The sequence below is a fragment of the Bos grunniens genome, chromosome 9 (assembly GCF_055505025.1).
Source record: "Bos grunniens cultivar Pamir isolate PY7600 chromosome 9, Bosgru_T2T1.0, whole genome shotgun sequence".
NCBI lineage: Eukaryota > Metazoa > Chordata > Mammalia > Artiodactyla > Bovidae > Bos > Bos grunniens.
In genome coordinates this window covers 63,322,752-63,350,588 of record NC_141173.1, presented here as the reverse complement: position 1 = coordinate 63,350,588, position 27,837 = coordinate 63,322,752, and the positions used below count along the sequence as shown (strand labels likewise).

General features: G+C 38.3%; 1 protein-coding gene across 12 annotated transcripts in view; it reads right to left on the bottom strand.

The window, feature by feature from the left end:
- The window catches only part of RARS2 (arginyl-tRNA synthetase 2, mitochondrial), a 90,954-nt gene that overhangs the window by 52,410 nt on the left and 10,707 nt on the right, over positions 1 to 27,837 (bottom strand). For 8 of the 12 annotated variants that reach the window (XM_086317807.1, XM_086317796.1, XM_086317797.1 and 5 more), the window contains 4 exons: positions 19,866 to 19,939; positions 13,903 to 14,005; positions 12,386 to 12,469; positions 5,723 to 5,820 (listed from right to left, as the gene is read on the bottom strand). In XM_086317807.1, coding sequence (XP_086173933.1) covers positions 5,723 to 5,820; positions 12,386 to 12,469; positions 13,903 to 14,005; positions 19,866 to 19,939 — 359 coding nt within the window. Of the gene's footprint in view, positions 1 to 5,722; positions 5,821 to 12,385; positions 12,470 to 13,902; positions 14,006 to 19,865; positions 19,940 to 24,813; positions 25,035 to 27,278; positions 27,455 to 27,512; positions 27,532 to 27,837 lie in introns of those variants that run through there. The other 4 variants (XM_086317801.1, XM_086317802.1, XM_086317800.1 and 1 more) reach the window with 4 other exon arrangements.

Genomic DNA, 27,837 nt, shown 5'->3' with positions numbered 1-27,837 from the left:
AATATTATCTAATAATATAGTTTTTACATAGCTTTTGAATTTTTAAAAATGCAAAAAGGTATAGTTGATTTACATTATATGTTTCAGATGTACAACAGTGAATCACAACCTTTAAAGAAAATACTCCATTTAAAGTTATTATAAAACATTGCCCTGTGTGGCACAATATATCTGTGTAGCTTATTTCATACATAGTAGTCTGTATGTCTTAATCCCCTATCCCTACCTTGCCCCTCCCCACTGGTAACCCTGTTTGTGCTCTGTATCTGTGATTGTTTCTTTTTTGTTATATTCATTAGTCTATTTTTTAGATTCCACATATAAATAATAACATAAGTATTTGTCTTCCTCTGACTTATTTCATTTAGTACAATGCCCTCCAAGTCCATCTATGCTGTTGCAAATGGTAAATTTTCAGTCTTTGTTATGGTTGAGTGGTATTCTACACAAACCTCATCTTTATCCATTCATCTGTTGATGGACATTTAGATTATTTTCATATCTTGGCTCTTGTAAATAATGCTGCTGTGAATGTTGGGGTGCATTAATCTTTTTAAATTAGTGTTTTTCTTCTTCAGATATATACCCAGGAGTGATATTGCTGGATCATATGGTAGTTTTATTTTTAGTTTTTTGAGAAACCTCCATACTGTTTTCCACAGTGGCTTTACCAATTTACATTCTCTCCAACAATGCACCAGGGTTCCCTTTTCTCACATCTTTGCCAACATTTGTTATTTGTGATCTTTCTGATGATACCCATTTTGATAGGTGTGAGGTGATATCTCATTGTGGTTTTCATTTGCATTTCTCTGATGATTAGCAGTGTTGAACATCTTTTAATGTGCCTGTTGGTTAGAACTTTTGTACTTTTTTTTTTTTTTGAATTAGAAGAACTGAATCTGTCTAGAGCTTCAAAAAACCTCCCTTGAAATATCAGTTTGACATTCTCTGGCACCGCATTCCTACTTGGAAGGAAATACAATGAAATGGAAAATACAAATTCAACTCCTTTGGCAGCCAAAGTAACTACTATGGATTACAACTTGTATGCTTTACTGGAACTCTGAAATATTACTTCATGTAATTTCCTCAATCTTGTAAGAAAAGAGATATTACTACTCTTATTTTCCACATATAAGAGACTAGAGAAATAAACTGTCCCATCCCAGATGACCGAATCAGTTACTAAGTGAAAACTAGTACCCTGATCTACTGGACTCCCATTTTCCCAGAGGTCAATTTGTTTTCTGGGAACACTTCACATTGAGGAACAACAGTGGGTGGGGGAACATGTGTTGATAAAAGAGAAGAATGGCTACCACTGCTGACTGTGCTCCTGCAGATTTGATCTGAACACAATAGGAAGGGCTGACTCAGGAGAGAGGCAACCATTGCTGATGGTTCAAGTCTTACTCTACCCACCACATAGAGCCAAAGTCTGAGGTAGACAGTCATCTACTCTGGCACTTTATCACACTCCTCCTGGATCTAACAAAATATAGGGAAACCAACCATATATCACTATATCAGGGAGGCAGTAAAGGTTAAACATACAGGATTCAGAGTTAGCTCTGTGACTCTGAGCAAGCTCCTTGACCTAGCATCACCATCATCATCTCAATTTAAGGGCCAAGTTTCTATTTTTCAAAGATTTCTTTTGATGTGGACCATTTTAAAAGTCTTCACTGAACCTGTTACAATACTGCTTCTGTTTTATGTTTTGGTATTTTGGCCCCAAGGCATGTGAGATCTTAGGTTTCTGACCAGGGATCGACCCCTCACCCCCTGCATTGGAAGGAGAACTCTCAAGCACTGGACCACCAGGGAAGTCCCTGGGGCAAGTTTCTTGAACACAGTATTTCTATCTCTTTACTTTGGGATGAAGTCACCTGGTCTATTAAAGATACTATATATTTAAAGAAATTCTCTCTTCCCATCTCTTTCATTTTCAGAAGAAATTCAGGAAGGATGTTTTCTATCAATTTTTACCCTCCTGTCTACCTCTCTGTCTCCCTTTTGAAATCACAATAAGAATCACAGAATCTGGAATACTTCTAAGGGAGGAAGCAGCTCTAGTCCCCCACCAATGCCAGATGAAAAACAACAGAAAGCAGAGATGACCGCTGGGAAATAGACTCTGCTTTCATTAATGATCAGATGCTTATAAAAGTTCCAGCCTTCCTTAACTGCTTTGGAAAAAAGTTGAGAGAGGCAAATCTGTAAGTAAATAAAGTGCAGTTCAAAAAGCCTCCAGAATACAATTCAAATGGAACACGCTATTTTTAGACATTTCTTATAAGCACAAACAAAAAGGAGTATTATATGGGAAACAAAAACTTTGGAGAAAAACCAAAGAATCAATGACTAAGAAAGACTAGTCTTGGTATTTTGATTTTGGTTGGGGAGAAGGGATGGTAAAGAGGAAGTGAACATTAAGAAGGCACATGGGTGGCAACTTTTCACATTTCAAGAAGCTGGCAATAGCACTATTTCAAGGGTGAATGTGCAGTAACAGATACTACTCTACTTTCCTACTGATATTCCTTTACTGCTAGTTAGGTAAGAGCAAGGAGTATAAGAGTACTGAAGTGCTTCCCCAGAGAAGGGTATGTATACTGCATCACTGTAAAGATATAATGAAAAGAATTAAAAGTGTCTACAAACTCTTTGCCACTCTTTCATTAAGAGATATAATCTATTCCCCTGCCCCGAGTCAGGGATGATCTTGTGACTTGCTTTGACTAGCAGTGACATAAGTGATGATATGCCTGTTACAAGACCAGATATTTTACTATTTTGGAGTCCTGAGCACCTTTGTAAAGAGGTCTGGCTACTCTGCTGGAGAGAGAATACAGAGAGATGCCTGGCCAACCCACAGGTGAGACACCAGAAAAGTAAATGAGTTACCTGGATTTCTAGCCCTAGTATAATGTCTAGATGACTAGAGTTGCTTAAGTGACCACAGGCAAGCAAAAAAACCATTAGGCTATGCTCTTCCCAATTTCCTGGTCTATACATGAAACATAAAACAACTGGTTGTTGTTTTAAAACACTAATCAGTAGTGTGGCAAACTTTTTCTTAAAGAGCCAGACAGTAAATATTTTAGGTCATCTGGTCTCTATCTCAATTATTTGTCTATTGTACTCAATTGCCACTAGAGTATCAAAGTAGCCACTCTGAAAATATGTAAATGAATATCTAAGACTGTACTCCAAATTTACAAAAATATAGCAGGCTGGATTTTGCCCATGAGCTAAAGTTTGCCATTCCCTGTATCAAGTTTTGTAGTGGCTTGTTAAGCAAGAGAAAACTGAAATGACAAGCAACTTTCTTTGGGGGATGGCCTTAGAGTAGTTCCTCTCTGGTGTGAGGATGACTGCAGAAGTCTCTGTTCTTTTGATGCAACAACATTTAAACTTTAAATATCCTGACTGAAGCACACCGGTAGCATAAGATTTATTCATAATTTATATCTGCTCCATAAGAAGGTTAGCTTACTCAACAATCAATCCTTGTCATAAACAGGTGAGTTTACCAAGTCTTAGAGGGTCTGCTTTTTCTAAGAACAGGATTGAGTGACAGAAGACAGTACAAATAAACCCCATTCACCTCTGATTATCCAGGTGCTAATCATAACTAAGTTTAAGTTATCACCATAAATTATGAGTTAAGAAACCAGAAATAGTATTTACCACGTCCACTTAAAAAAAATCTTCCACAAAAACATATACTAAGAAAAAGGCTCTAGCAAGTTCTAGCTAAGTGAGAAAACAGCTCATCGACACTTTTCCTTAGCTTTGAAAAAGGGATTTCTCCAATAATGGTCATGAGCGGTCACCTGCTAGCCATACTCCAAAAGTAATCTTTTTTTTTTTTTTTGGTTACCTAAGAACAATTCAAAGATTAGATAGTTTTATTGATGGCATGGCATGTAAGAAAGTTATCATGAAGACTATTTAGAGCCATATTAAAACATCAAGCTATTTTTCTGGTAATTTTATTTTATTCTTTTTATTTTTATTTTTTTTAGGACAAACTAATCTCTTTATAGCCAAACGTGTTCATAAACCTTAATCCAGTGACCTATTTATTTTGAGTAACATTTAGTATATAGAGTGTTTGAGTTGGGAGGACCCTTCTTAAAAGGCAGGGCTTAGTAATTTTAAATAATATGCATTTCATGTAATAGACCCTGGGATGTTAGATCTGAATTGGTAACATCGGTAAAAATTGAGTTCCAGTAGTAATAAGCACTCTTATAGCCAGAACTTGGCTTCTAAATACCTTCCCTCACAAAAAGGGAACTAGGACTTCTTGGGGGAAATGGACAATTTCAGGTCTGAGTAAGACTGGAACATCTTATGCCAAAAAGAAAGTATACCAGGACTTAAGGGAACATGCAAAGAGAATAAAGGAGCCTGATCTGGGATAATTTGAATATGTGTGTGCTTAGTCACTCAATTGTGTCCAACTCTTTGCAACCCTATGGACTGTAGCCTGCCAGGCTCCTCTGTCCATGGGGATTCTCCAGGCAAGAATACTAGAGTGGGTTGCCATGCCCTTCTCAAGGGGATCTTCCCAACTGAGGAATTGAACCCAGGTCTCCCGAATTGCAGGTGGATTCTTTACTGTTTGAGCCACCAGCAATCCCACTTTTGGGCATATATCCAAAGGAAACAAAATCATTATCTTGAAGAGATGTCTGTTCTCCCATGTGCACTGCAGCATTATCACAATTGCCAAGGTATGGAAACAGCCTAGGTGTCCATCAGTAGATGAACGGATAAGGAAAACGTGGTATGTATATATAATGGAATATTATTCAGCTTTAAAAATGAAGGAAATTCTGTCATTTGCAACAACACGGATGAAACTGTAGGGTATTATGCTAAGAAAAATGAGCCAGACAGACAAAGACAAATACTGCGTGCTATCATTTAAATGTCAGATCTAAAGACTAAAAAGTCAAACTCTTAGAAACAGAATAGAGAAGTAGTTGTCAGAGGCTGGGGGCTAGGGGAAACAGGAAGAGGTTGGTAAAAGGTTCAGACTTTCAGCTATAAGACAATTAGTACTGAGGATCTAATGTATAACGTGGTGAGTACAGTAGATAACACTATCTTGTATAATTGAAATTTGTTAAACAAGTAGAACAAATGTTCTCACACAAACAAAGAAGTAAATATGTAAGGTGACAGCTATTAACTAACTCAACTGGGGAAATCCTCCCACAGAGTGAGTGAGTGAGTGAGTGTGTGTGTGTGTGTGTGTGTATCAAATCATGCTGTACACTTTACCTTATAATTTGGTCAATTATACCTCAATAAAGCTAAAAATACATACACATACATCACAAACACAACAAAGCTTGTTTTCTGGTAATTATATTACTTTGCAATTCTTAATATGATAGTAACCATCATATGTACCTTAAGAATCTACTAAAATGAACTAGTTCTAAAAAAACAAATCAAAAAATCTATTAATACATAATTAATAAAGGAAAAAACCCATAATAACCATTAGGTACTTTTTTGGTTAAAAGTTCAAAAAGTTTTATTCATGGTTTAATGATCAACTCACTGTGACTTTAATTACATAGTCTCACCGATTTTTCATTTTTCCATGTGTAATTTTGTGAGACCCAGATGATAACAGTAAAATACCCACCTGCCCAGTCAGTTGATCAACCAATGCATATGACTGGTAGGTACTCACCTGAATTCAACCACGATCCTCTTCTGGGGGAGGCCAGAAAAAAGTTCACTTTTTAATCCATATTTTGAGCCATCTTCAATCACCTGTTGCAGTACTGTCTGTAAAGTAAAAGGTATGGGATTTAATGATACAGAAAAATTGCAATTTTCTCAATTACTTTGTTACTGGGAACTAATTCTTGCTAATTTTCTCATTCTAATTTATGGAGCTGAGAATTTTACAGCATTGTTAGCAGCTCTGCCTTCTTTGATCGCTAATGCTAATCAGAGTAGTCATGACACAAGTTAACATCTACGGGGCTCATGTCTATTCATCCTTACAGCAGCCAATGATGGAGATATTTTACAGATGAAGAAACTGAAGTTTAGAGAGGTAACTGCCAGAAGTCCATAGCAAATAGCAACAATAATACTAGAAGCAGCATCTAATATTTATTGAATGCAGATTTCAAGCCAGGCACTGTACTAAACATTTTATATGTATTATATATATTACTCCTCACAACTACCCTGAAATGAGTATTATTTTTACAAGTGAGGAGACAGAAGCTCAGACTGGTTAAGTAACTTTCCCAAGGTCACATTGCAAAAACTTTGCTCACTCCACAGCCTAAGTGTTAACTCGGCATGGTGCTGCTACTTCTGTGATACTGATGATCTCAGTAATGGTAGAAAACAAATAAAAAAAAATATATAATTCAAGTGCCTCTTGGCTACATAAGAAATGAGGCAATACCACAGAAACTGTCAAAACATATTCCAGGTTAACTTTTAGTTACTAACCACAGAATTACTATATAGGTTACAAAATTCATACTTTATTTTTTGCTAAGGGTGATGATGCATTTATTCATTATTTATTTTTTACTGTAGGATTTTGAAATGACTGATAGATTTTTATTTACTCTTAAATTGATTTTGTTCCACAAACAGGATTTTACATCCTAAAAATGTAGTTTCTGACATGAAGAATTCTATGGTTAGAGCTCTTAAGACAGTCACTAAATCGAAAAGGCAGAAAGGGAGTAGGAGGCAATAAAGCAACACTTTTAAGAAGCCTCTACTGAGTGCCAGGTTCAAGTCTAGAAGCTTCTATGTTATCTTTAAGCCTTACAATCTTAAAATGGGCAACATTTCCCATTTAACTGATGCAAGAACTAGGTTCAGATATAGAGAAAATCTTTCACTGACACTGTGCATTAAGCTATATAGAGAAGATTATATAGACATTAAATATTGTCTATTGTACACGAGGGACTCATTCAATGTTTGTTACTCCAAGAACATGGGTCACAAGAAGACTGCAAGTAGGGCAGTAAATGTTATAGGTAATTCACACTTGGATCATTCAGAGGTTAAGGCTTATCCATCCTTTATCCCTTTTTATGTAAGGGATGGCAGACTCCAAAAAAGGTAGTAGCAGTTAGTTAGAATTCTCTTTTAACAAATGACTCTTGAATAATTGATTTCTCTGGCATAAACAAACTAAGAAAAAAAAATCTTTAAGACTATCTTATGTGCTTCACTTCCAAAGCACTCACTGACAATTGAACCCACCTGCTAACTAGTTTCTTTCTCTACTACTACACTGAAGGTGCTCTCAAAATCAGTATTTTAAATGTCAACTCAGCTGAATACTTAAGTTGTGTTTATTAATCAATTCATTTTTTGTAAAATTAAAAAAACTAAACAAATTAAGATAGGGCTAAAGTCTGCTCTAATCCTCGTCCCTTTCTGCCTTCCCCAGGGGTAACCACTTTTAAGCATCATTTTGGGGGATGACGACTCCCTCCTCCTTGAAACTACCCTTCCTTCCTTGGTTGCAGTGACATCATTCTACTGACTTTTGCTTTCCTTTGTAGATCCCTCTTTCAATGCCCACCCCGATTCCCTCGCTGCACTCTTTCCTCACTTCTCGCTCCTTATTTACACTTCTTCTAGGTGTAAAGTCCTAAGACTTCACCACTTACCTACCAGAATCTTGTGCTATAGACTGATCTACACAACTTAGGATCGAGCATCTCCCTCAGGCACTTCAAATAGAACATACTCCTCTTCCTTTTACATTTTTCATTTCCACAAACTTCACTCTGAACCCTCCAGCTAACCAACTCAGAGACTTGGGAGTCCCTAAGATCTGCCTTTTTCCCTCAACCTCCAGAATCAATCATCTGTTAATCACCAAGCTCTGCATGTGCTGTCTCCTACATATCATTCTAGTTTTCTCCTCTGGTTTAGACCCTCATTATCTGTCAGCTACACTGCTACAAAAACTAAAACAGAAAAGTAACACCTATCTTACATAATATACATATTCAATCAGGTCTATGGGCTTTCCTAGTGGCTCAGTGATAGAGAATCCGACTACCAATATGGGAGACACAGGTTTGATCTTTGGGTTGGAAAGAGCCCCTGGAGAAGGAAATGGCAATCTACTCCAGTATTCTTGCCTGGGAATCCCATGGACAGAGGAGCCTGGTGGGCTAAACACCGTGGGGTCACAAAAGAGTCAGACATGATTTACTTTCTGTATAAAGGTTTCAATGACTTCTTACCACTTAAGTGATTTTACCAGTTTCTGGTTTGATTTTTACATGCATATCATTTTTACTTTTTTAATTTTGAGGAAATTAATTTGTTGAAAAGCACACTGTAATACTGATAAAAATCACAAGTTAGAAGTGTTTTATAATAACAGATAATATATAATGATTAAAATGAAATAAATTTCATTAGCATAATACCAAAAAATCATAACAGGGGCCACCTTTGGTACACATAACTCACCATGGAAATGACGACAGAGGAAAAAGCTGAAACTATTATGCACTATTATGAAACTATTATTCCCACTGTGTAATTTCACATCCTTCCCCATGCCATCCAATGTACAAATCATACTCAATCAACTTCTGACTTCCAAACAATGCCATATTCTTATTTGTACCCTGGCCCAACTGTCCCCTCTTCCTGGAATGCCTCTCCAAGTATATTCTTTATTTTCATCCTAATTCAAGGTTACCTTTTGCTTCCTCAAGACAGATTTACTTTGAGGGAGTAAAGGAAAAAAAGAAAAGATTTATGTGCTTCTTTCTTTCCACCGGGGTTGCATCTTATACATGCCTTCATTGTATGATTCATCCCAGTGTCCAGCCATTACACATTACCTTGTGATTTTTTTATGCTTTTCTTTCCTTGAGGCCAGGACACATGCCATTTGTCTCTGTATTTCAGTAATATAGTCCCTGGCAAATAATAAGCAAGGGGTTTATTGAATTAGTGGGCACAAAGAAGAATGTCAGAGAGCTAGTAAAGTTACCTGATATTACAAAAGAGAAATAAGTTAGGGGCCATCTATTCACCAATATTTATGTTTAAAGGTAAGATATACTTGGTAATGTAAATGGAGGTACATAAAGAACTTAGCAGAAATTAAATCTTTCAAAAGTTTCACTTTTTGGAATGCTTTAGCCAATTAATGACTATTCCAATTGGCTGGTACTTTCTATTTACCTCCCACCATTCCATTTTCTGTGGATGAATTTTGCCATTTTATTGAATTCTTTATTGGTTGGTATTTCTCTACAACTTTCAACAGAACTTCTAATGAAGCTACCACTGCTTGATTAACAGGTCAGTTCCTTAGTCAGTAGCTGAAACATGCTTAATCATTCATTCTTTCCACGTGTTCAACTGACACTACACATGACTTGAATGTAACCACTGCCTACTGACATAAACTCAATTAGTGAAATAATGAGCAAAGTTAGAGCCACTGAAATCATTTTTTTTTTTCTTTTCCTTAAGTTTTGGAAGAGCATGCACAGTTGAATTTGGCAAATAAAACTGCATGTATGTGAAATAAAAAATAAGGTTATTCATTGTGTATTTCTAAGGCACACCAAAAAAAAAACAAACCCAAATAGGATTTTGTTTGCTTTTTCCCTATGTGGTTAAACTCGTTTTCTGTTTTTCCTCCCTGTAAACCGAATTAACTATTAATTGAAGCTATAGTTCCTTCTGAAAGTCATCTGTGAAAAGTGAAAGTGAAAGTTGCTCAGTTGTGTCTGACTCTCTGTGACCCTATGGGCTATATAGTCCATGGAATTCTCCAGGCTAGAATACTGGAGTGGGTAGCCTTCCCCTTCTCCAGGAGATCTTCCCAACCCAGGGATCAAACCCAGGTGTCCCGCACTGCAGGCAGATTCTTTTACCAGATGAGCCACAAGGGAAGCCCAAGAATACTGGAGTAGGTAGCCTATCGCTTCTCTAGCAGATCTTCCCAACTCAGGAATTAAACCGGGATCTCCTGCATTGCAAGCAGATTCTTTACCAATTGAGCTATCAGGGAAGCCCAAGGAACAAGTTTGGTACCAAAGTGATCGTTCTTCATAGTGATAAGTTCTTCTAGCACTGAAAAATATAGTATTATCTAGCCCCAGAGATTTGGCAGTTTGCACTACTTTTAATTTCACATTTTAGCCTCCTACCTTTGAGGATGATTTATATGAGGACAGTATAAACTGCTATTAGTGATCCAAACCTAAGCTAACATTTAATCATCCCGATTCTGCCAGTATTAATAACTCAATTGCAATGCATGAACAGATACATTTTATGCAAGACTGAATTTGTACATGTGTAAGCAATGACAAACTCATAATTCTCTGCTTGATGATTAAGTTTTAGACATAGATCATCGGCTACATGTTAATCTTGATAACTTCAAAGTGGAAAAAAAGTTTTATAATGGTCCTGAGAGGGTTGAATTTTCTTTTCAATGCGATCTGGAAACTTGAGACTCACAAGTGAATATTGTTTAAGGCCCAAAAATAATGGAGCCAAGTGTAGAAGAAATTAGGCTTTGAGCAGATAAGAATTATTAAATCATAACTTATAACACAGGTAAAATGCTTAATATTCCTTTCCCAAACTATGAGTACTGCTCTAGGATGTATCTTTACTGTGACACTGAGCAGGGCTTCTGTAAGCAATCGGCTTGCCCTTTAATGAAAATCACATTATCCAGAGCCTCAAAGTTGTTACAATGAAGGGAGGGTTTCCACGTGAGGAAGAGCAGCTGAACCCCAAAGCTCTCACTTTTTCCCCCACACTGTCAACTGAGAAGGATTTGCGAATATTTTTAATAAGTGAGCTAGTGGGCATCCTTATACCACAGAAAAACCTCAATTAATTGTAATAAAGCATGAAAACTCACAACCATTGAAATTTTAAATTATTAACAAAATATATGCCTTGCCTCAAAATATAAACCACATCTCCTTCAGCTAAGCTGGCTATAAAGGCAAACATCTACCATAGCATATTTTCCCATCTCAGGGAAAACAAAAAATGTAAAATATTGGCATCTATCAAGGGGCCTAAAATTTGGAAGGCACACTGGTAAGCTGCCTTTCTCCTTCTACAAACACTGAAAAAGCAACTGGGAAGAAAAGAGTTATTTATTTCAAAATGGGACATTAGATTCACTGGTTTGCCAAGTTGACATGAAATGTTATCAAGAGCCCAACAAGATAAAGACACTTTTTGACAATCTCAAAACAAATTTCCTTCTTGTTCCTGTGACAGATTTTGGTTTAACAAGTTTAATCTTGAAATAACAGTGGAAAAAAAGATAAAAGAAAAAAGTTCAAAGATCTAAAGACAAGCATGAAACACTTTTTCAGAAGAATTATAGGACTGATGGGTAAATATCTGTAAACTATATAACCTTGGTAAGAAACTGTATTAGAAGTTTTGGTTTTATCTTTATTTGCAATTAAAGACCATAGTATATACAAAGTCTGACCTATCCAACAATTGTGTTGTTTTTTTTTTTTTTAATAATAGACCAAACAATGCATTATGATAAATTTTAAAGTTCGATTGAGATAAAACTCAAAGGGTCTCACACCACTGCTTATCTAGGATTACCTGTCCTCCACACTCACTCAACAGAGACCCAATTCCTCTATGAGGTTTCCCCAACTCCTTCAGGTCATTCTATTTCACCATCTCTGATCTTTCTTATGCTTACTGTACCACTTTAAGAAAATTCATATTGTTTTATTAGAAGAAAAAGAGTCTTATGGTTTTTCTCGTATACATCTTATGCTTCCAATAGATTATAGGCTACTAAAGAGTGGCAACCAGCTACTGCTTTCAAAGTATTCAATGTACTACTTTGTACTTTGTACAATGTACTTTCAATGTACTGCTTTCCTGTATTCAATATGGAGTCCAATGATTCATTTAATAATAGTATCTCGCACTTACTGCATGCCTGGTGCTGTGCTAGGAACCGTGTATGTGAGAAAAACAGATGCTATAAGCCCTAATGGAAATTAGAGTTTAAAGGGCAAAAGGCATTCATCAAATAAGAAAAATGTAAAATAGCAACTACAGTTAAGTTTTGCCAAGGAGGCATATACAGTGTTAAGAGAGTGTATGAATGAAGGGGTCAGAAAGGCACTGCTAGGGAAAAACCAAGATGTGCAGGATAAGCAGACTGAACTTGGGGTGATTTCCACGCAGTGGGATCAGAATGTGTAAAAGTTCTGAGGCAAGAGGAGGCAGGATAAGTTTAAGAACCGGAGGGAAAACACTGTAGCTGAAGCGGAGGGAACGAGAGAAGGTGCAACAGCTGACCGTAACCTGTTCTTACCTTTGTTAACAGTTCTCTGTTGATTTTGAAATTTACAGTCCCTTGACCAGTGCTGATTTCACTCACCACTGTGTCACATTTTAGCTGAAAAGATATAAAGTAAAACAGGTATGTTATAAAATAGGCCTAATGAGTTTTGCAGTTCTAATCCTATGGGACTGGCTTCCAAGGACAGCAGATGTGTCCTTTCTCATAGTCATGTGTCTGGACTTGGGCTTAGCTGGTCTCTCCAGCTCTGTCATTATATTTGTGTTCACATGTTTTCTTCTTTCCCGGCTGGAATGCTACTCTACTCAGAGACTCTCTTCCTCTTTCCCATTCTCTCACTTCAAATTCTCTAATGTGGAAAAAAGGGAGCCATCACTTGACCCCCACCTCACGTACTATAACATGCAATGAACTCTTTATTTTACCCACCTTTCGTAAGAGTGTTAGAACATGATACCCTGTTAGGGCCTCTGCTAAAACAACTTACACCCCCATAAAATATGTAAAAAATTTAAATATTTGGTCTTTAATGAACACGCTTTACATTTTTAACCAACCAGATGTTCAAAGCAGCTGGGAGACTTAAAGAGATACCTGTTGTTACTGAGGAGCCACCAGCTTTCATTTTTGAGAACTCACAGGAGGAGGAAATAAATATTGTAGTTAGGAGAATTTTATTCCTGGTGTGCTTCCTGATAAAAATCTGGGTTGAGAGACCATGGGTTCAATCCCTAGTTGGGGAACTAAGGTCCTGCGTGCAGTGTGGCAAAAAAAGAAAAAAAACCTGGGGTGATTTCTGTGGTCAAATAAACATTGACTTAGCTACCAGAGCCTCTTTATTATACTCATTCTTTATATATTTTTTTCTGTGAAACTGACTTTCATTGTTTGGACTCTTCAGAGTGCCCATGCCTTCCTCAGTGTCACATGTAGTAATCCTATTTAAAACAAAAACAAAACAACTTTGTCCCAGATCTTCCTCTTTCTTTCTGAAGGTATTAGACACTCACAGTTTAGATGTGGTCATTCTCCACAGTCCTGTCAACTCCTCTCTCAGATACTGAGCCCATCGGAGATATTAGAAATGAAAGAGGATTACTAAATTATCTAACCACTTCTCTGAAATCATGGTTCTATTTACATCTAATCATTTCTTCGCATATTTTAATGTTCATCTTCTCAGAAACTCATTTTTTAAAACTGCAGCCCACTGTTCTAATTTATTAAACTTGTTCTCCTGAATTCAGAAGTCCATCCAGCTTCAATGTGTAAATTTAATTAACACTCAGTCTTCCTATAAGTAATCAAAAAACTGAATACTGTCAGCTCAACAGGAGTGTTTCATAACTAATTTCAAAAACCATCCTAACCTTATAATATGCAGCTAAAATAAATTTAAATTATACTTTCCAAGGTGTCTTGAACAAAAATACTATTAAATTCATTATTATGGCTGACATAGCCTGCAGAATATTTTTTTATTTAACATGTTTATTATAATGTCAAAAGAGATAATAGTGCTAAAGTACCTTCTCTGCCAGTCTCATGGCTTGAATTTGAATATCTGGTCTTGAATGGTCATTGTTGTTTTCCAATAGAGAATCCACAGAAAGCTGGAAGTCAGCTACCTCTCTAAAGACAGACATGAAACAGGAAAAGACTGTTACCTTAAAAATGTTACCAGAGGGAAAACAAAAAAAGACTAATCACTTTGGGTTCTCTACACTGACATAATCTTATCAGAAGAAAGCAAAGCAATTAGAAGTATCATCACTATGTACTGATTGAGTACTTTATCTTATAAAATTCTTCCTCTTCCATCACCCAGCTGTAGCCTTATGGTATCTCTGTAAGAGACACACAGCAACCACCTTATTTGACAAATGTGAAAAATGACGTCTGGCAAGTTCATTGTCTCCCCTAAAAGTCTACTGCAACTACTAAACAGAGTCAGAAAAAAGCTCAAGTCTCTTGACCTCTTCTACAAATCTTCCTCCACTATTTCAAATACTTCCTTCTTTCAAGCCTCTTCATTGACCTTCAGATGACCAAAGCAAAATTTTTAAAAACTGGTGAAATCTGAATTTTAACATGCTGCTGCTGCTAAGTCGCTTCAGTCGTGTCCGACTCTGTGAGACCCCATAGACAGCAGCCCACCAGGCTCCCCTGTCCCTGGGATTCTCCAGGCAAAAACACTGGAGTGGGTTGCCATTTCCTCCTCCAATGCATGAAAGTGAAAAGTGAAAGTGAAGTTGCTCAGTCGTGTCCAACTCTTTGCGACCCCATGGACTGCAGCCCACCAGGCTCCTCCATCCATGGGATTTTCCAGGCAAGAGTACTGGAGCGGGGTGCCATTGTATTATTCTTAACACTCAGTAGTTCTTTAAAGAGACAGACACTGCCATTCTTTTCATTGGGTTGGTGATGAAACAATGCAAAAACAAAGAAACCAAGAAAGAAACTAGGCAAGGGAGTAGTGAAAACAATCATTTCCTTCAAAGAGCAGTTATCTCTAAGGAAGGATGGTATACAGGTGGCTTCAACAGTAACCAATGTTTGATTTGTAGAAAACAAAATTTGGAAAAAATTAAGACCTAACATGTTAGAAAGTGAGCATGAGTGTTCATTACATTATTCTCTATAAATTTTCTATAGTTTGAAATTGTTCAAGGTATAAAAATAATATACAAACTTCCAATTAATTACTGACACTGAATGTTTAATAACGAAGTAGAGAATGAGACTCTCTGGGCAGAATAGGTGGGCTGAACCACTGTCTGTCTAGCCCATTTCTAGCCCCCTCACCTGCTCTTGGACTTCCCTGGTGGCTCAGCTGGTAAAGAGTCCGCTTGCAATGTGGGAGACCTGGGTTCAATCCCTGGGCTGGGAAGATCCCCTGGAGAAGGGAATGGCTACCCACTCCAGTATTCTGGCCTGGAGAATTCCATGGACTGTGTAGTCCATGAGGTTGCAAAGAGTTGGACACGACTGAGCGACTTTCACTTCACTTCAACACAAAACACAGGAGCACAAATAACTTCCTTATCATTCTTGAAATCCAGGCATATGTCTAAAAAATTGTGTAACTTCTGATCACATTAAGGAATCTAGTCAATAATAACCACTAAGAATTTTCCTGAGCCTTGAGCAGTGACCAAGGTGGCAGAATAAAAAGACCCTGAGCTAACCTCCTTCTGCATGCACATGAAAACTGCAACTATTTAACAGAGCAACTATCCACTGAAGTCACTGGATGACTAGGCGGCTCAGACAGTGAGGAATCCCCCTGCAATCCAGGAGATCCAAGTACCATCTCTAGGTTGGGAAGATCCCCTGGAGAAGGAAATGGCTACCCACTCCAGAATTCATGCTGGGAGAATTCCACGGACAGAGGAGCGTGGTGGGCTACAGTCCACGGGGTCACAAAAGAGTGGGACACAACTGAGTGACTAAGTATAGCAGCACAACTTGGGACAGAGACACTGACAGCAGTCAATTTAGGGAGCTCATTCATGAGGATACTGGTGCTAGTAAATACCATTTTGAAATTCTCCTTCAAGCTTATTAGTGCTGGGTTCCAGCTTCAGGTACTAGCCAGTCTTATTAGTTTGGGGGTATTCCAGGCCAGGTACATGGCCCCACCCAACAATGGGCTGACAATAGCCAAGGGATCCCCAGGCTGCCACAAGTGTTCATAGGGACCCTCCTTCCTCACTGGGGTGGGCATCAGCCCTGGGATTCCTGGACCCTGCAGCAAAAGATATGGCTCAGCCCACTAGGACACAGCCTTACTCAACATAAGGCTGACACCACCTCCAGGATATCCCGGGCACCTCAGCCAGCCGGGTCAGGACATGGCCACACTCACCAGTGGGCGATCACCAGCCTTGGGTCACTTTGACCCTGCCCTCCAGGAGGCCATCACCAGCCCCAGGACTATTCAAGGCCGTGGCCCTGTTCATGAGCAGGCTAACACTGGCTCTGGGACTGTGGGCCCTGCAGCTAGCCACCCTAGGACTTAGCTCCCCAACAGAGAGGCAGCACTAGTCTCAGGATCCCTGGGGCCCTGTAGCCAGTTGTCTTATGACCCAGCCCTACCCATCTGCTGGCCTGTACCAGGCCCTGGGGTCCCCTGGTCACACAGCCAGCCACCTCAGGACCCAGCCCTGCTGATCAGCTTGTCATCATCAATAATGGGACACATCAGGCCAAGTACATCTCTGGGCAGGGACACAGCCCCACCCAGCTGAAGGTCAGGCATCTCAAGACCTCCAGAGTCCCAAGCTTCCCTGGGACTTGGTCCTGCCCACCAGAGGGCCCAGGACCAACCCCCACCCCGGCTCCCCTCCCCCCCGCCCCCCATTGCTGGCACTACTCCTGGACCCTCAGGGTTACATTAGACCCAGTACCACCTACCAGTGGGCTGACAGACTGGGACCACTAGGGGGGCCTTGTAGCTACAGACACCAGGACCTGGCTCTGCCACCAATAGGCCAACACTAGCCCTTGGACCTTCTGGGGCTCTGTAGCCAATTGACTTCAACCAACCATGGATCATGAAGTACCGCAGTTCATGCTAGCTGAAAAAAAAATCCACATATAGCTGCACCCATGCAATTCAAACCCACGCTGTTCAAGAGTCAACTATATAATTCAGAGAATTAGACTACCTGAACAAATAGATTCATATCACATTAAATAAACCACATTAACAAAAATAATATTTCTTAATTTTCCTGGCATGTTATAGCACTTTAGAATCAAATTAGAAATACAGAACAGTTAGGTTTTGTTTCAGTACTCTAAAGGATAACTGGGGTTATGAAGACAAAGCAGTAGCAATTCCTTTAAACAAATTCAATATGCAGAATTTTCAACTGGTAGATTAGAGAAATTGAGGTCCTCCTTATTATTTATTTTCTATGAAACAAAATCTTAGTTTTTCAGACTGCTAAAGTGGAACTGCACAAAGGAACTCAAAGCAGGTATAGAAAATCTTATTCAAAAGAGGGGCCAAGACAACAGGCAAGTGAAAAGATGCCCAGCATCACTAATTACTAGGAAAACGCAAATAAAAATGAGGTATCACCTCACATCAGAATAGGTACTGTCAAAAAAGTGAGAAATAACAAGTGCTGACAAGAATGTGGAGAAAAAGGAATACTCATACACTGTTGGTGGGAATGTAGATTGGTGCAGCCACTACGGAGATTCCTCAAAAAGACTAGAGCTACCATAAGATCCAGCAACTTCTGGGTATTTATCCAAAGAATATGAAAACACTAATTTGAAAAGATATAAGCACCCATATAGAGAAGGCAATGGCACCCCACTCCGGTACTCTTGCCTGGAAAATCCCATGCACGGAGGAGCCTGGTAGGCTGCAGTCTATGGGGTCACTAAGAGTCGGACACGACTGAGCAACTTCACTTTCACTTTTCACTTTCATGCATTGGAGAAGGAAATGGCAACCCACTCCAGTGTTATTGCCTGGAGAATCCCAGGGACGGCGGGGCCTGGTGGGCTGCCGTCTATGGGGTCGAACAGAGTCGGACACGACTGAAGCGACTTAGCAGCAGCAAGCACCCATATATTTATTGCAGCATTATTTATAACAGTCAAGGTATAAAACAAACTAGTGCCCATAAATGAATTGATATAGAAGATGTACACACACACACACACACACACACGAACAATGGAACGCTCCTCAGTCATAGAAAAAGACGAGATCTTGCCATTTGGGACAATGTGGATGGACCTTGAGGATATTATGCTCAATGAAGTAAGTCCGACCAAGAAAGAAAAATACCGTATGATTCTGCTCACATGTGGAGTATAAAGAACAAAAAATAAGTGAACAAATCAAATCAAACATACAGATACAGAGTTCTAGTTACTAGAGGGGAAGGAGGGATGGTAGGGAGAAGTAAACGGGTAAAGGGGATCAGCTGCATAATGACAGATGGAACACTAAATTTTTGGTGGTGACAAAGCATGCTATACTGTATACAGAATATTGTCCATGTGAAATATATATAATGTTACCTCATTTAAAAAAAAAAACAAGAAACAAAAGATGGGTCAAGACAGTTCAGCTTACTAAAGGTCTTTGAAACACAAAATAAAAACAGGCATTTCCATTATTATGCAAAATGCCCTTTACAGATTCATAAATTAGGTAACTGTTCGAAACACTGAATCAGTTTACATACAAAGCCCATCTTTTGGTCAGTGGTCTCCTCTATTCTTGGAACTCAATACAGATGAAGTTGTAACAGGCTATTTTAAAAATGCTCTTTTACAAGATCATATGTAGCCTTTCTCTTTCTTTTCCACTTATCCATTTGTCCTATTCTGGGAAAAAACATTCATTCTACTTTGTCTTAAAATCCTAACAAAGTTAAGGGGACAAAATATTTAAGGACATGATGGTATAGTAATAATGGTATCATTATATCGTAACAGTATAATGATAATTTAAGCTTAAAGCATTACGCCTACTACGTAGCTAATTTCTTGTCATTATTAATTAACTGAGAGAGTATTTTATTCAAGTATTGAAATTTTCTAGTCAACTGGGAGCCTGGTGGGCTGCTGTCTATGGGGTCGCACAGAGTTGGACAGGACTGAAGCTACCTAGCAGCAGCAGCAGCAGTCACCTGGTAAACAAGTATCAATGAGAATGATCAAACTCACAAAACAGCTCTCTCTGAATCCAAGTAGCAACTATATAGAGTATATGTAGCCCTAACCAGTAGTTCTCTATCACTGCTGCTGCTGCTGCTAAGTCACTTCAGTCGTGTCCGACTCTGTGTGACCCCATAGACAGCAGCACACCAGGCTCCCCCGTCCCTGGGATTCTCTAGGCAAGAACACTGGAGTGGGTTGCCATTTCCTTCTCCAATGCATGAAAGTGAAAAGTGAAAGTGAAGTCGCTCAGTCGTGCCCGACTCTTAGCGACCCCATGGATTGCAGCCTTCCAGGCTCCTCCGTCCATGGGATTTTCCAGGCAAGAGTACTGGAGTGGGATGCCATTGCTTTCTCTATCACTGGGGGGGTCCTCAAATGGAAACAAACAAAAAAACTGAAACCAAACAAAACCACTAAAAATCTAGCAGTCAACATGGCACAATAGTATTCAGGCATTAGATACGTGTTTAATCTCTAAGATCTCTTCAAAAACTCTGATTTTCTAACTAGAATCATAGTTCTTTTATTTGCTATTACAGAATTAACTCAAACCTTATTCCAAATTTCTCAAAGACTGCCATACAGTTATCACACTAGACATCAAAACATGAGAATATTAATATAATCTGCCATGTCAGAGTATTAAAGCATAGAATTTTATTATTTAAAGCCATAGAAATAACACATTAAATCATGTATTAAGGATAATTTCTTTTATAAACTGGAGAGTAACTGCATTTTTTGGTTAACTGACAAAATCAATCACATTCTAGATCATTACAAATATATTATACTCAACTCTTTTCTGGAAATCGGAACTGCAGATATTGACTTGATCAAGTTTTCTGGTGGAAGATCCAACACTCTGGAAAGCTAGAAATCAAACAAAAAGAATAAAACAGTGCAAGATTGTTAATATATTTGTTCCAGATTAACAGAATGCTACTCAACAATTAAAAAAAAATGCTGAACCACAACACAAATGAGCTTCAAATGTACTTTGTTTTGTGACAAGTGCCAGAATCAAAAGACTGTATAATGCACGATTCAACTTATTAGACATTCTGGAAAGCCCAAAACTCTAAGATTGAAGATTAGATCAGTGGCTGCCAGGAGTTGAGGACGAGAAGAGGGTTTGACTATATATTGGCAAATAGAACTGTTTACTAAAAAGGATCAATTTCTATTTGTAAATTTAAAAAACTTTTCTTCAAAGAGTAGGGATAAACCACTGAGGACCAAAGATAATTTGCTTTTTATTCATTCATAAAGTCTTTTTGTGCTAGACACTGTTTTAGGAGTTGTGAATACAGCAGTGACTAAAAGACAAAAATCTCACGCTACTTAAACAAGCAAACAAATAAATAATGGGGGGGGGGGGGGCGGGAGGAACCTGACCCACAGGCTCTACCAAGTTTACTCCCTTGCATTTTTGAAAAGCTCACTGACTGACCCTCATCAGTTTGTTGGAGGAGACATTCTTACTTATTGAATGATTCCCACATGATAGAGATTTCTTACACGCCTAGTTTTTCTCCCAAATAATTCCATGGATCACTATTGTAGACTTCATGAGTGATGAAACTGAAGTTCAGAGAATTTATGTAATTTGCTTAAGCAGAAAAACAGAGATGTGAACACAAGCTATCTTATAAGCAGAACCTACATTTAATCTCTATGTCACATCTATATCCTTTCAAAGAGAAATGTATGAAAACAAAACAGTGAAACAGCAGTACAGTCATATGAATTTAAAACTGTCTTCACCTTTCTCCCCTAATTCCTCAATCTTTATGCAACCTCTGCAATGGTCAAGTCATAGCTGGTGAGAGAAGGGAAAGGGAACAACGGGGTGAATAAAAAAAGAACGTTGGAAGAGATTAAGAAGCAATCTTAATCCTCTTCAGAGGTGTTTGTAAGTGTTCAGAAGGAGAGGAATGAAACTAAAGCCACTACCCCCATTATGAGTAATAATATCTACCCTAATATCAAAATAAATTGGTAAATTTAATAAACCTAAAAAAAGGTTAAAACTTGCAGACCTGGAGCTATCATTTATGTTTAGGATACTCTGTAGTTCTGCTTTGATCTAGCATATGCTGATTCTTTAAGTTTAAATCTCAGAGTGCAGTCTTTCTTTTTAAATTCTAGCCTTTAGGAATTGAATTACTGTATACTTTACAAAAAAGGCTTTTTTTCCTTAAGACACTTGCTCAGTAGTGGATAAATAGTTCCAAAGCATTTACCAAATAAAGACTGTAATAGTTCATGTTTATATTGCAAAATGTTCCTGCCAGTACAGCTACATCAATAATAAAGGGTCCACTTTTACTATCTATGAGTCCTTGAGAAAGTCATTTTACATCAATGAGCTTAAGTTTTCCTATCTGAAAAGCAGGGATAACAAATCTATTAATAATAAACTAGGGCTCTTGTGAAGACTAACAAAATTGTGTCACATAACAAGCATGTAATAAGTATTATTTCCTTCTTCCTTTAAAGGGTTTTATTTCGGCCATGTCTTTCAAACTTATCCATAGCAATAAGATCTTCTGCCTATTCTTCTATTATATTTTTGCCTATTTTAAATATATCTAAACTCTGCTGAAAAATAAAAGACTGTCATGCAGTTATAAACAAATTAAGTCATTAGCCACTGTAGTTGCTGACCAATAATACACCCGACAAAAAAAATGAGGCATTCTGTGCTTTGGAAAATCAGGCCCCTTTAGAAAGGTCTATGTACATCTCAGCAAGAATTTTAATAACCCAGATTCTTGAACCTTCCTATATCTGAAGCAGCACTGAAATAATTAACTGAGACATTTGTTCCTTGTGATTAGCTGTAATCTCTTACTGAGATGTAAGCTTGACTGTACGCATTCCCTAGCCAACAGCCACGACTCAACTGGCTTCTCTTCCTACCTCTTTAGAGCAATTCACTCAGAGCTGCAAAGTGGCGGTCTCCCAGGCTACAGTCATCAGTAAGGTCCCTGAGTAACCCACTCCAGTGTTCTTGCCTGGAGAATCCCATGGATGGGGGAGCCTGGTGGGCTGCCGTCTATGGGGTCGCACAGAGTCGGATACGACTGAAGTGACTTAGCAGTAGCAGCAGCAAGGTCCCTGAGTAAAACTGAAACTCACACAATGGAATACTACTCAGCCATAAAAAGCATAAAGCCATCTGCAGCAACATGGATGCAACCAGAATTTATCATAATAAGTGAAGTAAGCCAAAGAGAAAGACAAATAACAAATGGTATCACTTATATGTGGAATCTCCAGGAGATGGTGAAGGACAGGGAAACCTGGCGCGCTGCAGTCCACGGGGTTGCAAAGAGTCGGGCACAACTGAGCCAACGAACAACAAATATGTGGAATCTAAAAATATGACACAAATGAACTTATCTACAAGACAGAGACTCATGGACAAACAGAGCAGACTTGTGAAGGAGAGGTGGAGTGGGAGGCTGGAGTTAGTAGATGTAAGCTATTATATATGGAATGGATAAATAACATCTTACCGTATAGCATAGAGAACTATTAACATAGTCAGTATCATATGATAAACCATCATGCAAAATATAAGAGAATGTATATATATATGTGTGTAACTGAATTACTTTGATGTACAGCAGAAATTAAACACTGTAAATCAACTGTACTTCAATAAAAAAACACTATAAAAAAATGGTAAATTTGGTTATGTGTTGTTGTTCAGTTGCTCAGTCGTGTCCGACTCTGCGACCCCAATGAACTGCAGCACACTGTGCTTTCCTGTCTGTCACTATCTCCCGGAGTTTGCTCAAACTCATGTCCATGGAGTCAGTGATGCCATCCAACTATGTGTACTTGCCCGCTATGTGTATTTTCCCACAATTAAAACCCAAAAGACAGACTTGGGGATTAAGTAGTAGAAAGAAGTCTTCTTTAATCATCTCCCATTTCCTACCCATTAACAAATTAAAATGAAAAGGAAGGAAGAAAGAAAAGGAGAAAGGAGGGAAGGTTAGAGGTTGGTTGGTTCTCCATCAACAAATACAATATGATAGGCACAGCTCAAAGTTATAAACTTCAAGAATGGAAACCAAGGAAAGATACAGCAGATTCTGAGAAGAAATGGAGCAGCTGTTTGGCAAGGCTCCTAAAGTGAATTAACAACCTCATTAATACACCAAATCTGGAGAGAAAACATTGAATTCTCCACCCTGCCTGCCCCCCCCACCCCCACCAACCCATCTATGACTGATAGATGCTACAGAACTGCAGGCAAGAACGGGTAAAACAGAGAAGTGATTTAGGGCACTTTCCAGCAGAAGTGAAGATTCTAGGGCTAGAATCTGAGGGCCTCCACAATGGAAACACAATATACGCCCCAATCACAGGGAGTAAATCCTGATATTGTGTTGCATGGGCAGGAAGAGTCATAGGAGAAATTTTTATAGGAAGACAGAAAAATGTCAGAACTAGCAGCAAAAATATGCCAAGTCAGAGTTCAGGAGTAATGTGTACAGGTCACCACGACCTCCTGGAGAGACAGAAGAGGAGTAGAAAGCTGCAGAGTGTATATTTTGTAACCACAAAAGTGAGCTGAGCCAAGAATAATGCTGATATGGAGAGTAAGGAAGTTGCCCACACAATCAGGAAGCAAATATGAAGTCTGGGCAGAGCTGTCAAGCACTAGTAAGATGAAAAAGAACAGGCATGAAAAACAGACAAACTGAAAGACAGCTCGATAAGGAGAGAGCAGGGGCAGGGACTGCAAGAAAAAAAAAAAATAATGAATGTGGCATACAAGAGATCAAAGAACTCTAGAAGAAAAATACAATTTAATACAAAGACATTCTTCACAAGGGCTTCAAGATGTCTGAATATAATAACAAGAACTAAATGACTGAAACAGAGTGAAATAAAAATGGAGTCTGATGATCAAACATTATAGAACTAATAATTAAATACAAAGGAAGAGTGTAGTCAGAACTGAAAATAGAACATAAAAGGGCTAAGATAATCAGAGAATATACATTTTAAAAAAACATAAAGCAATCAGACAAAGATAAATAAAATTGGGTACAAGATAACTCAACCTTAGGGTAACTTGTGTCCCTAAAATAATAGATAGCCAATGGAAATTTGCTGTAGGACTTAGGGAACTCAAACTAGGACTCTGTAACAACTTAGAGGGGTGGGAAGGAGTAGCAGGTGGGAGGGAGGTTAAAGAGGGAGGGGACATTTGTCACCTTTGGCTAATTCATGTTGATGTATGGCAGAAATCAAACCAATACTGAAAAGCAATCCTCCTTCAATTAAAAATTAAAAAACACAACACCAGCAGCAAAGAAGCAAGTGAACAGGAAGAAGAGGTACACTGGCTCTCCAGCTGCAGTAAGTCTAGAGAGACAAAGCACAAACCCACACGCTAGCGTGCCAAGAAGAGATGCAAAAGATTCTCAAACAGAATGGAGCAGCCTTATTTAGCAGGGCTCCTACCTTAGTCTCATTTACCAGCAGTCATAGAAATGAATGAACAAAACCTAAGAAAAATAGAAAGTACTCATAGATTTATATTGTGGCTCCCCCAGAAGCGGGGCCTGGGAAAAGGACTGCGTGCAGGCAGTTTATCTGGGAAGTGACTCCTGAGAGCAGAAGTGATATATGGGGGAGAGTGAGAGAAGAGAAGAAGTAAATATAAGATAGTGCTATCAAGGTCACTGATGCAGGCAACAGCGGCTTAATTTCTATCTTACTTTTGTATACAATGTATACTGAAAGTGTCTATCCAAAAGTAGGGAGCAGGAGCCTCCATCTCTCAGTGATTGAGCGGGAGTTCCATGAGAGTGTTCACTCCACCCAAGCTGAGTCTGTGTTGGTAGCAGGCTTTTTGACAGGATGAAGCGCTGTCGATGGTAAGTAAATGGAAGCACATGTGAAACTGTTCACATCAGTGGCAGCTAGAATCAGGTGTGACCTAGGTAACAGGGCATAATTGTCAATAAAAGGGAAAGCATCCCTGAAATAAAGAACTAAATCTAAATTGTGGTGTATTACTGCCATGGCACACCACTCACCAGTAAAATGAAAGAACTTGATCTCTGTGCACCATTATGGAGAAATCTTTTAATATTTGAAGCAAAGAAACAACAACAAAACACCCCAACATGCAGAGGATAACTAAAATTTGATTACTGCCTATATAAAATTTAATAACTTGCAAAAGAATACTATATAGGAGTACTTTCGTAGGTAGTAAGTCACATGCACAGATATGATAAACACAAAACCTCATATGTGAAGAGAGTTTGCAACCAGGGATGGATCCCCAGGGGATTTTAATAGTATTTGTAATAGTTTATTTCTCAGGTTGGGTGATGGGTACATGGGTATTAATAGTATTCTCCATGATTAAAGACTGTCTTAAAAGGGAAAAAAGAGACAAACAAATGGAATCTACAGATCAAAATAAATGACTACATCAAAAAAACACAATGACAGAAACAGAAAATGACACATCCTGGTCAAGTCACTAAATTTCAAAAATAAAGCACCCAATCAAGAAGACTCCAGAGATGAAATAAATGTATTTTACTTTGTCACCATGCTAACTATTCACAAAGATCACATTCTGGTTAAAGCAAATAATTTAGAATTTATATAAGGCGAGTTTCATCTACTGGAGAAGCTACAAAATGATACACTTATTTCATCTGCTCAGTTGGTTTTTAAATTGAATTAGTTGCCAATATATGAAAATCAGAAAAATTTTAAATAACATTAGATTATTGTATGGTGTTTGCATCTGTGGTATCAGACTTTGGAAAATCAAAGTCAGAACTAAACAATCTGGTGTTATTGCTTTATTTCTAAAACAAAGATTTTTAATATTATTCCTAAATCTACTATTTTCATAGTTTTTTTAAACACGCTAATTTTCCAGTGATTAACCCTCCTTTTGATATGCCTAGGATTTTTTTTTATCTGAAAAGTCATAATTTCTTTTTAAAAAAAGTTAAAAAAATAATGCCCTTCTTGAAAAATCTACTCATAAACAAAGGCAGCCAATTAAGCCATGTATCAGAAGATTGGTCATATACCAGGTAAGCATTGTATTTAATTAAAAATAGAAGTATGCAGATATCATTAATAAGTGTTACTAACTTTGACAAAGTTACTGAAAAGGTAGAGGAAAGTTACACCAGCCTTAAGAGTGTCATGTATACTGCCTAAATCTGAAACATCAAGATTTTAAGAAATTAACATTCAATGTTATATTAGTTTCAGGTGTACAACAGTGTTGCATGAAATGACAGCCAAAGTAAGTGCAGCTACTATCTATCACCATACAAAGTTGCTACGTTACTGACTATATTCTTTATGCGTACATTGTGTCTGGTGACAATTATTTTACAGCTGGAAGCTTGCACATCTTAATTCCCTTTACCTCTTTTGTCTGATTCCCCCAGCCCCTCCCCTTTGGTAATCACCAGTTTGTTCTCTGTAGAGATGAGTCTCTGAAACATTAAGATTAAAAAAAAAAATAACGCTCCAAACTGTGATGCTGTTCATGATCTGTTAACTGCTCATTAGAAAATGAGGGCTCATTTAGAAAATATATCAATAATTCTTTGAAATGTACTTTTGTTGCTACTGTTAAATTCAGGCTAAACTGTGTTTAACACTTTTTACTTAAAACTACATTTAGGTTACGAATATATGAGGAATCAGGATAGTATACTTTTAGCAGTCGGACATTATTCATTGTAAAGCTTAAAAAAAAAAACTGGTTACAATACAGCCCAATTTTTATAAAAAGCCTATCTATCCTTTTTTCCACCTGTATACCTGCAATGAAATGTATCTAAAATAAAGGTCAACATTAGTGATAATTACTTATGGGGGAGATTTTTAAAAATATTCTTGGTACCTTTTTTATTGTAATTCTTTACAATAAGCAGGTATTACTTTTGCAAAAATGAGAAAGGTTTTTTTTACTTTATGCACAACTTTATAAAAGTATCTACTGTTAAGGAATTCCTGTTGAAAATTAAGCAGTATCGTTCAGATACACAGTTTTCTGGTTACCTAACTTCATGTAGGGTTGCTGCACTGCACCCTGCAGGCCCGAAAGCCTTGTTGATGCCCAGCCTGGAGACCAAAAAAAGGGACCAGGAGACAGTGACAGACACTAATGATTTATCAGATAGAAAAATCTTACATGTCTGAAGCCTGCTGCTGCTGCTAAGTCGCTTCAGTCATGTCCGACTCTGTGCCACCCCATAGACGGCAGCCCACCAGGCTCCCGCGTCCCTGGGATTCTCCAGGCAAGAGTAGTGGACTGGGGTGTCGTTGCCTTCTCCCGTCTGAAGCCTAGGACCTGGAAAACATCCCACCCTGTAGAGCAGACAAGACACAACAGCCATTTTTGCTACTTGGGGGAAGAAGGAGCTACCATTCATTTATAGGCGGAACTGCCATCAGGTTGGCTCACCAGTTACCAGAAAAACCAGCAGCTGAGGGAGGGTTCAAGAAAGAAGGCAGTAACTGAGTAAGCTCTATAATTAAGAGGATTGGATAGTCATGTGGGTGAAGCAGGGCCTGGTCAGCAGAGAATACAGAGAGCAAGGGAACAGCCATCTTGAATGGCCTGACCAAACAGGTGCTAAAGTTTTTACCTAGGCTAGTGGATAATAATTAGGTCCCCAACTCCAGCCTCTGGGGGTAGTAGTGTGGAAAGGTGGTTCAAAATACCACATCCTCAAAACTCTGAGATAATA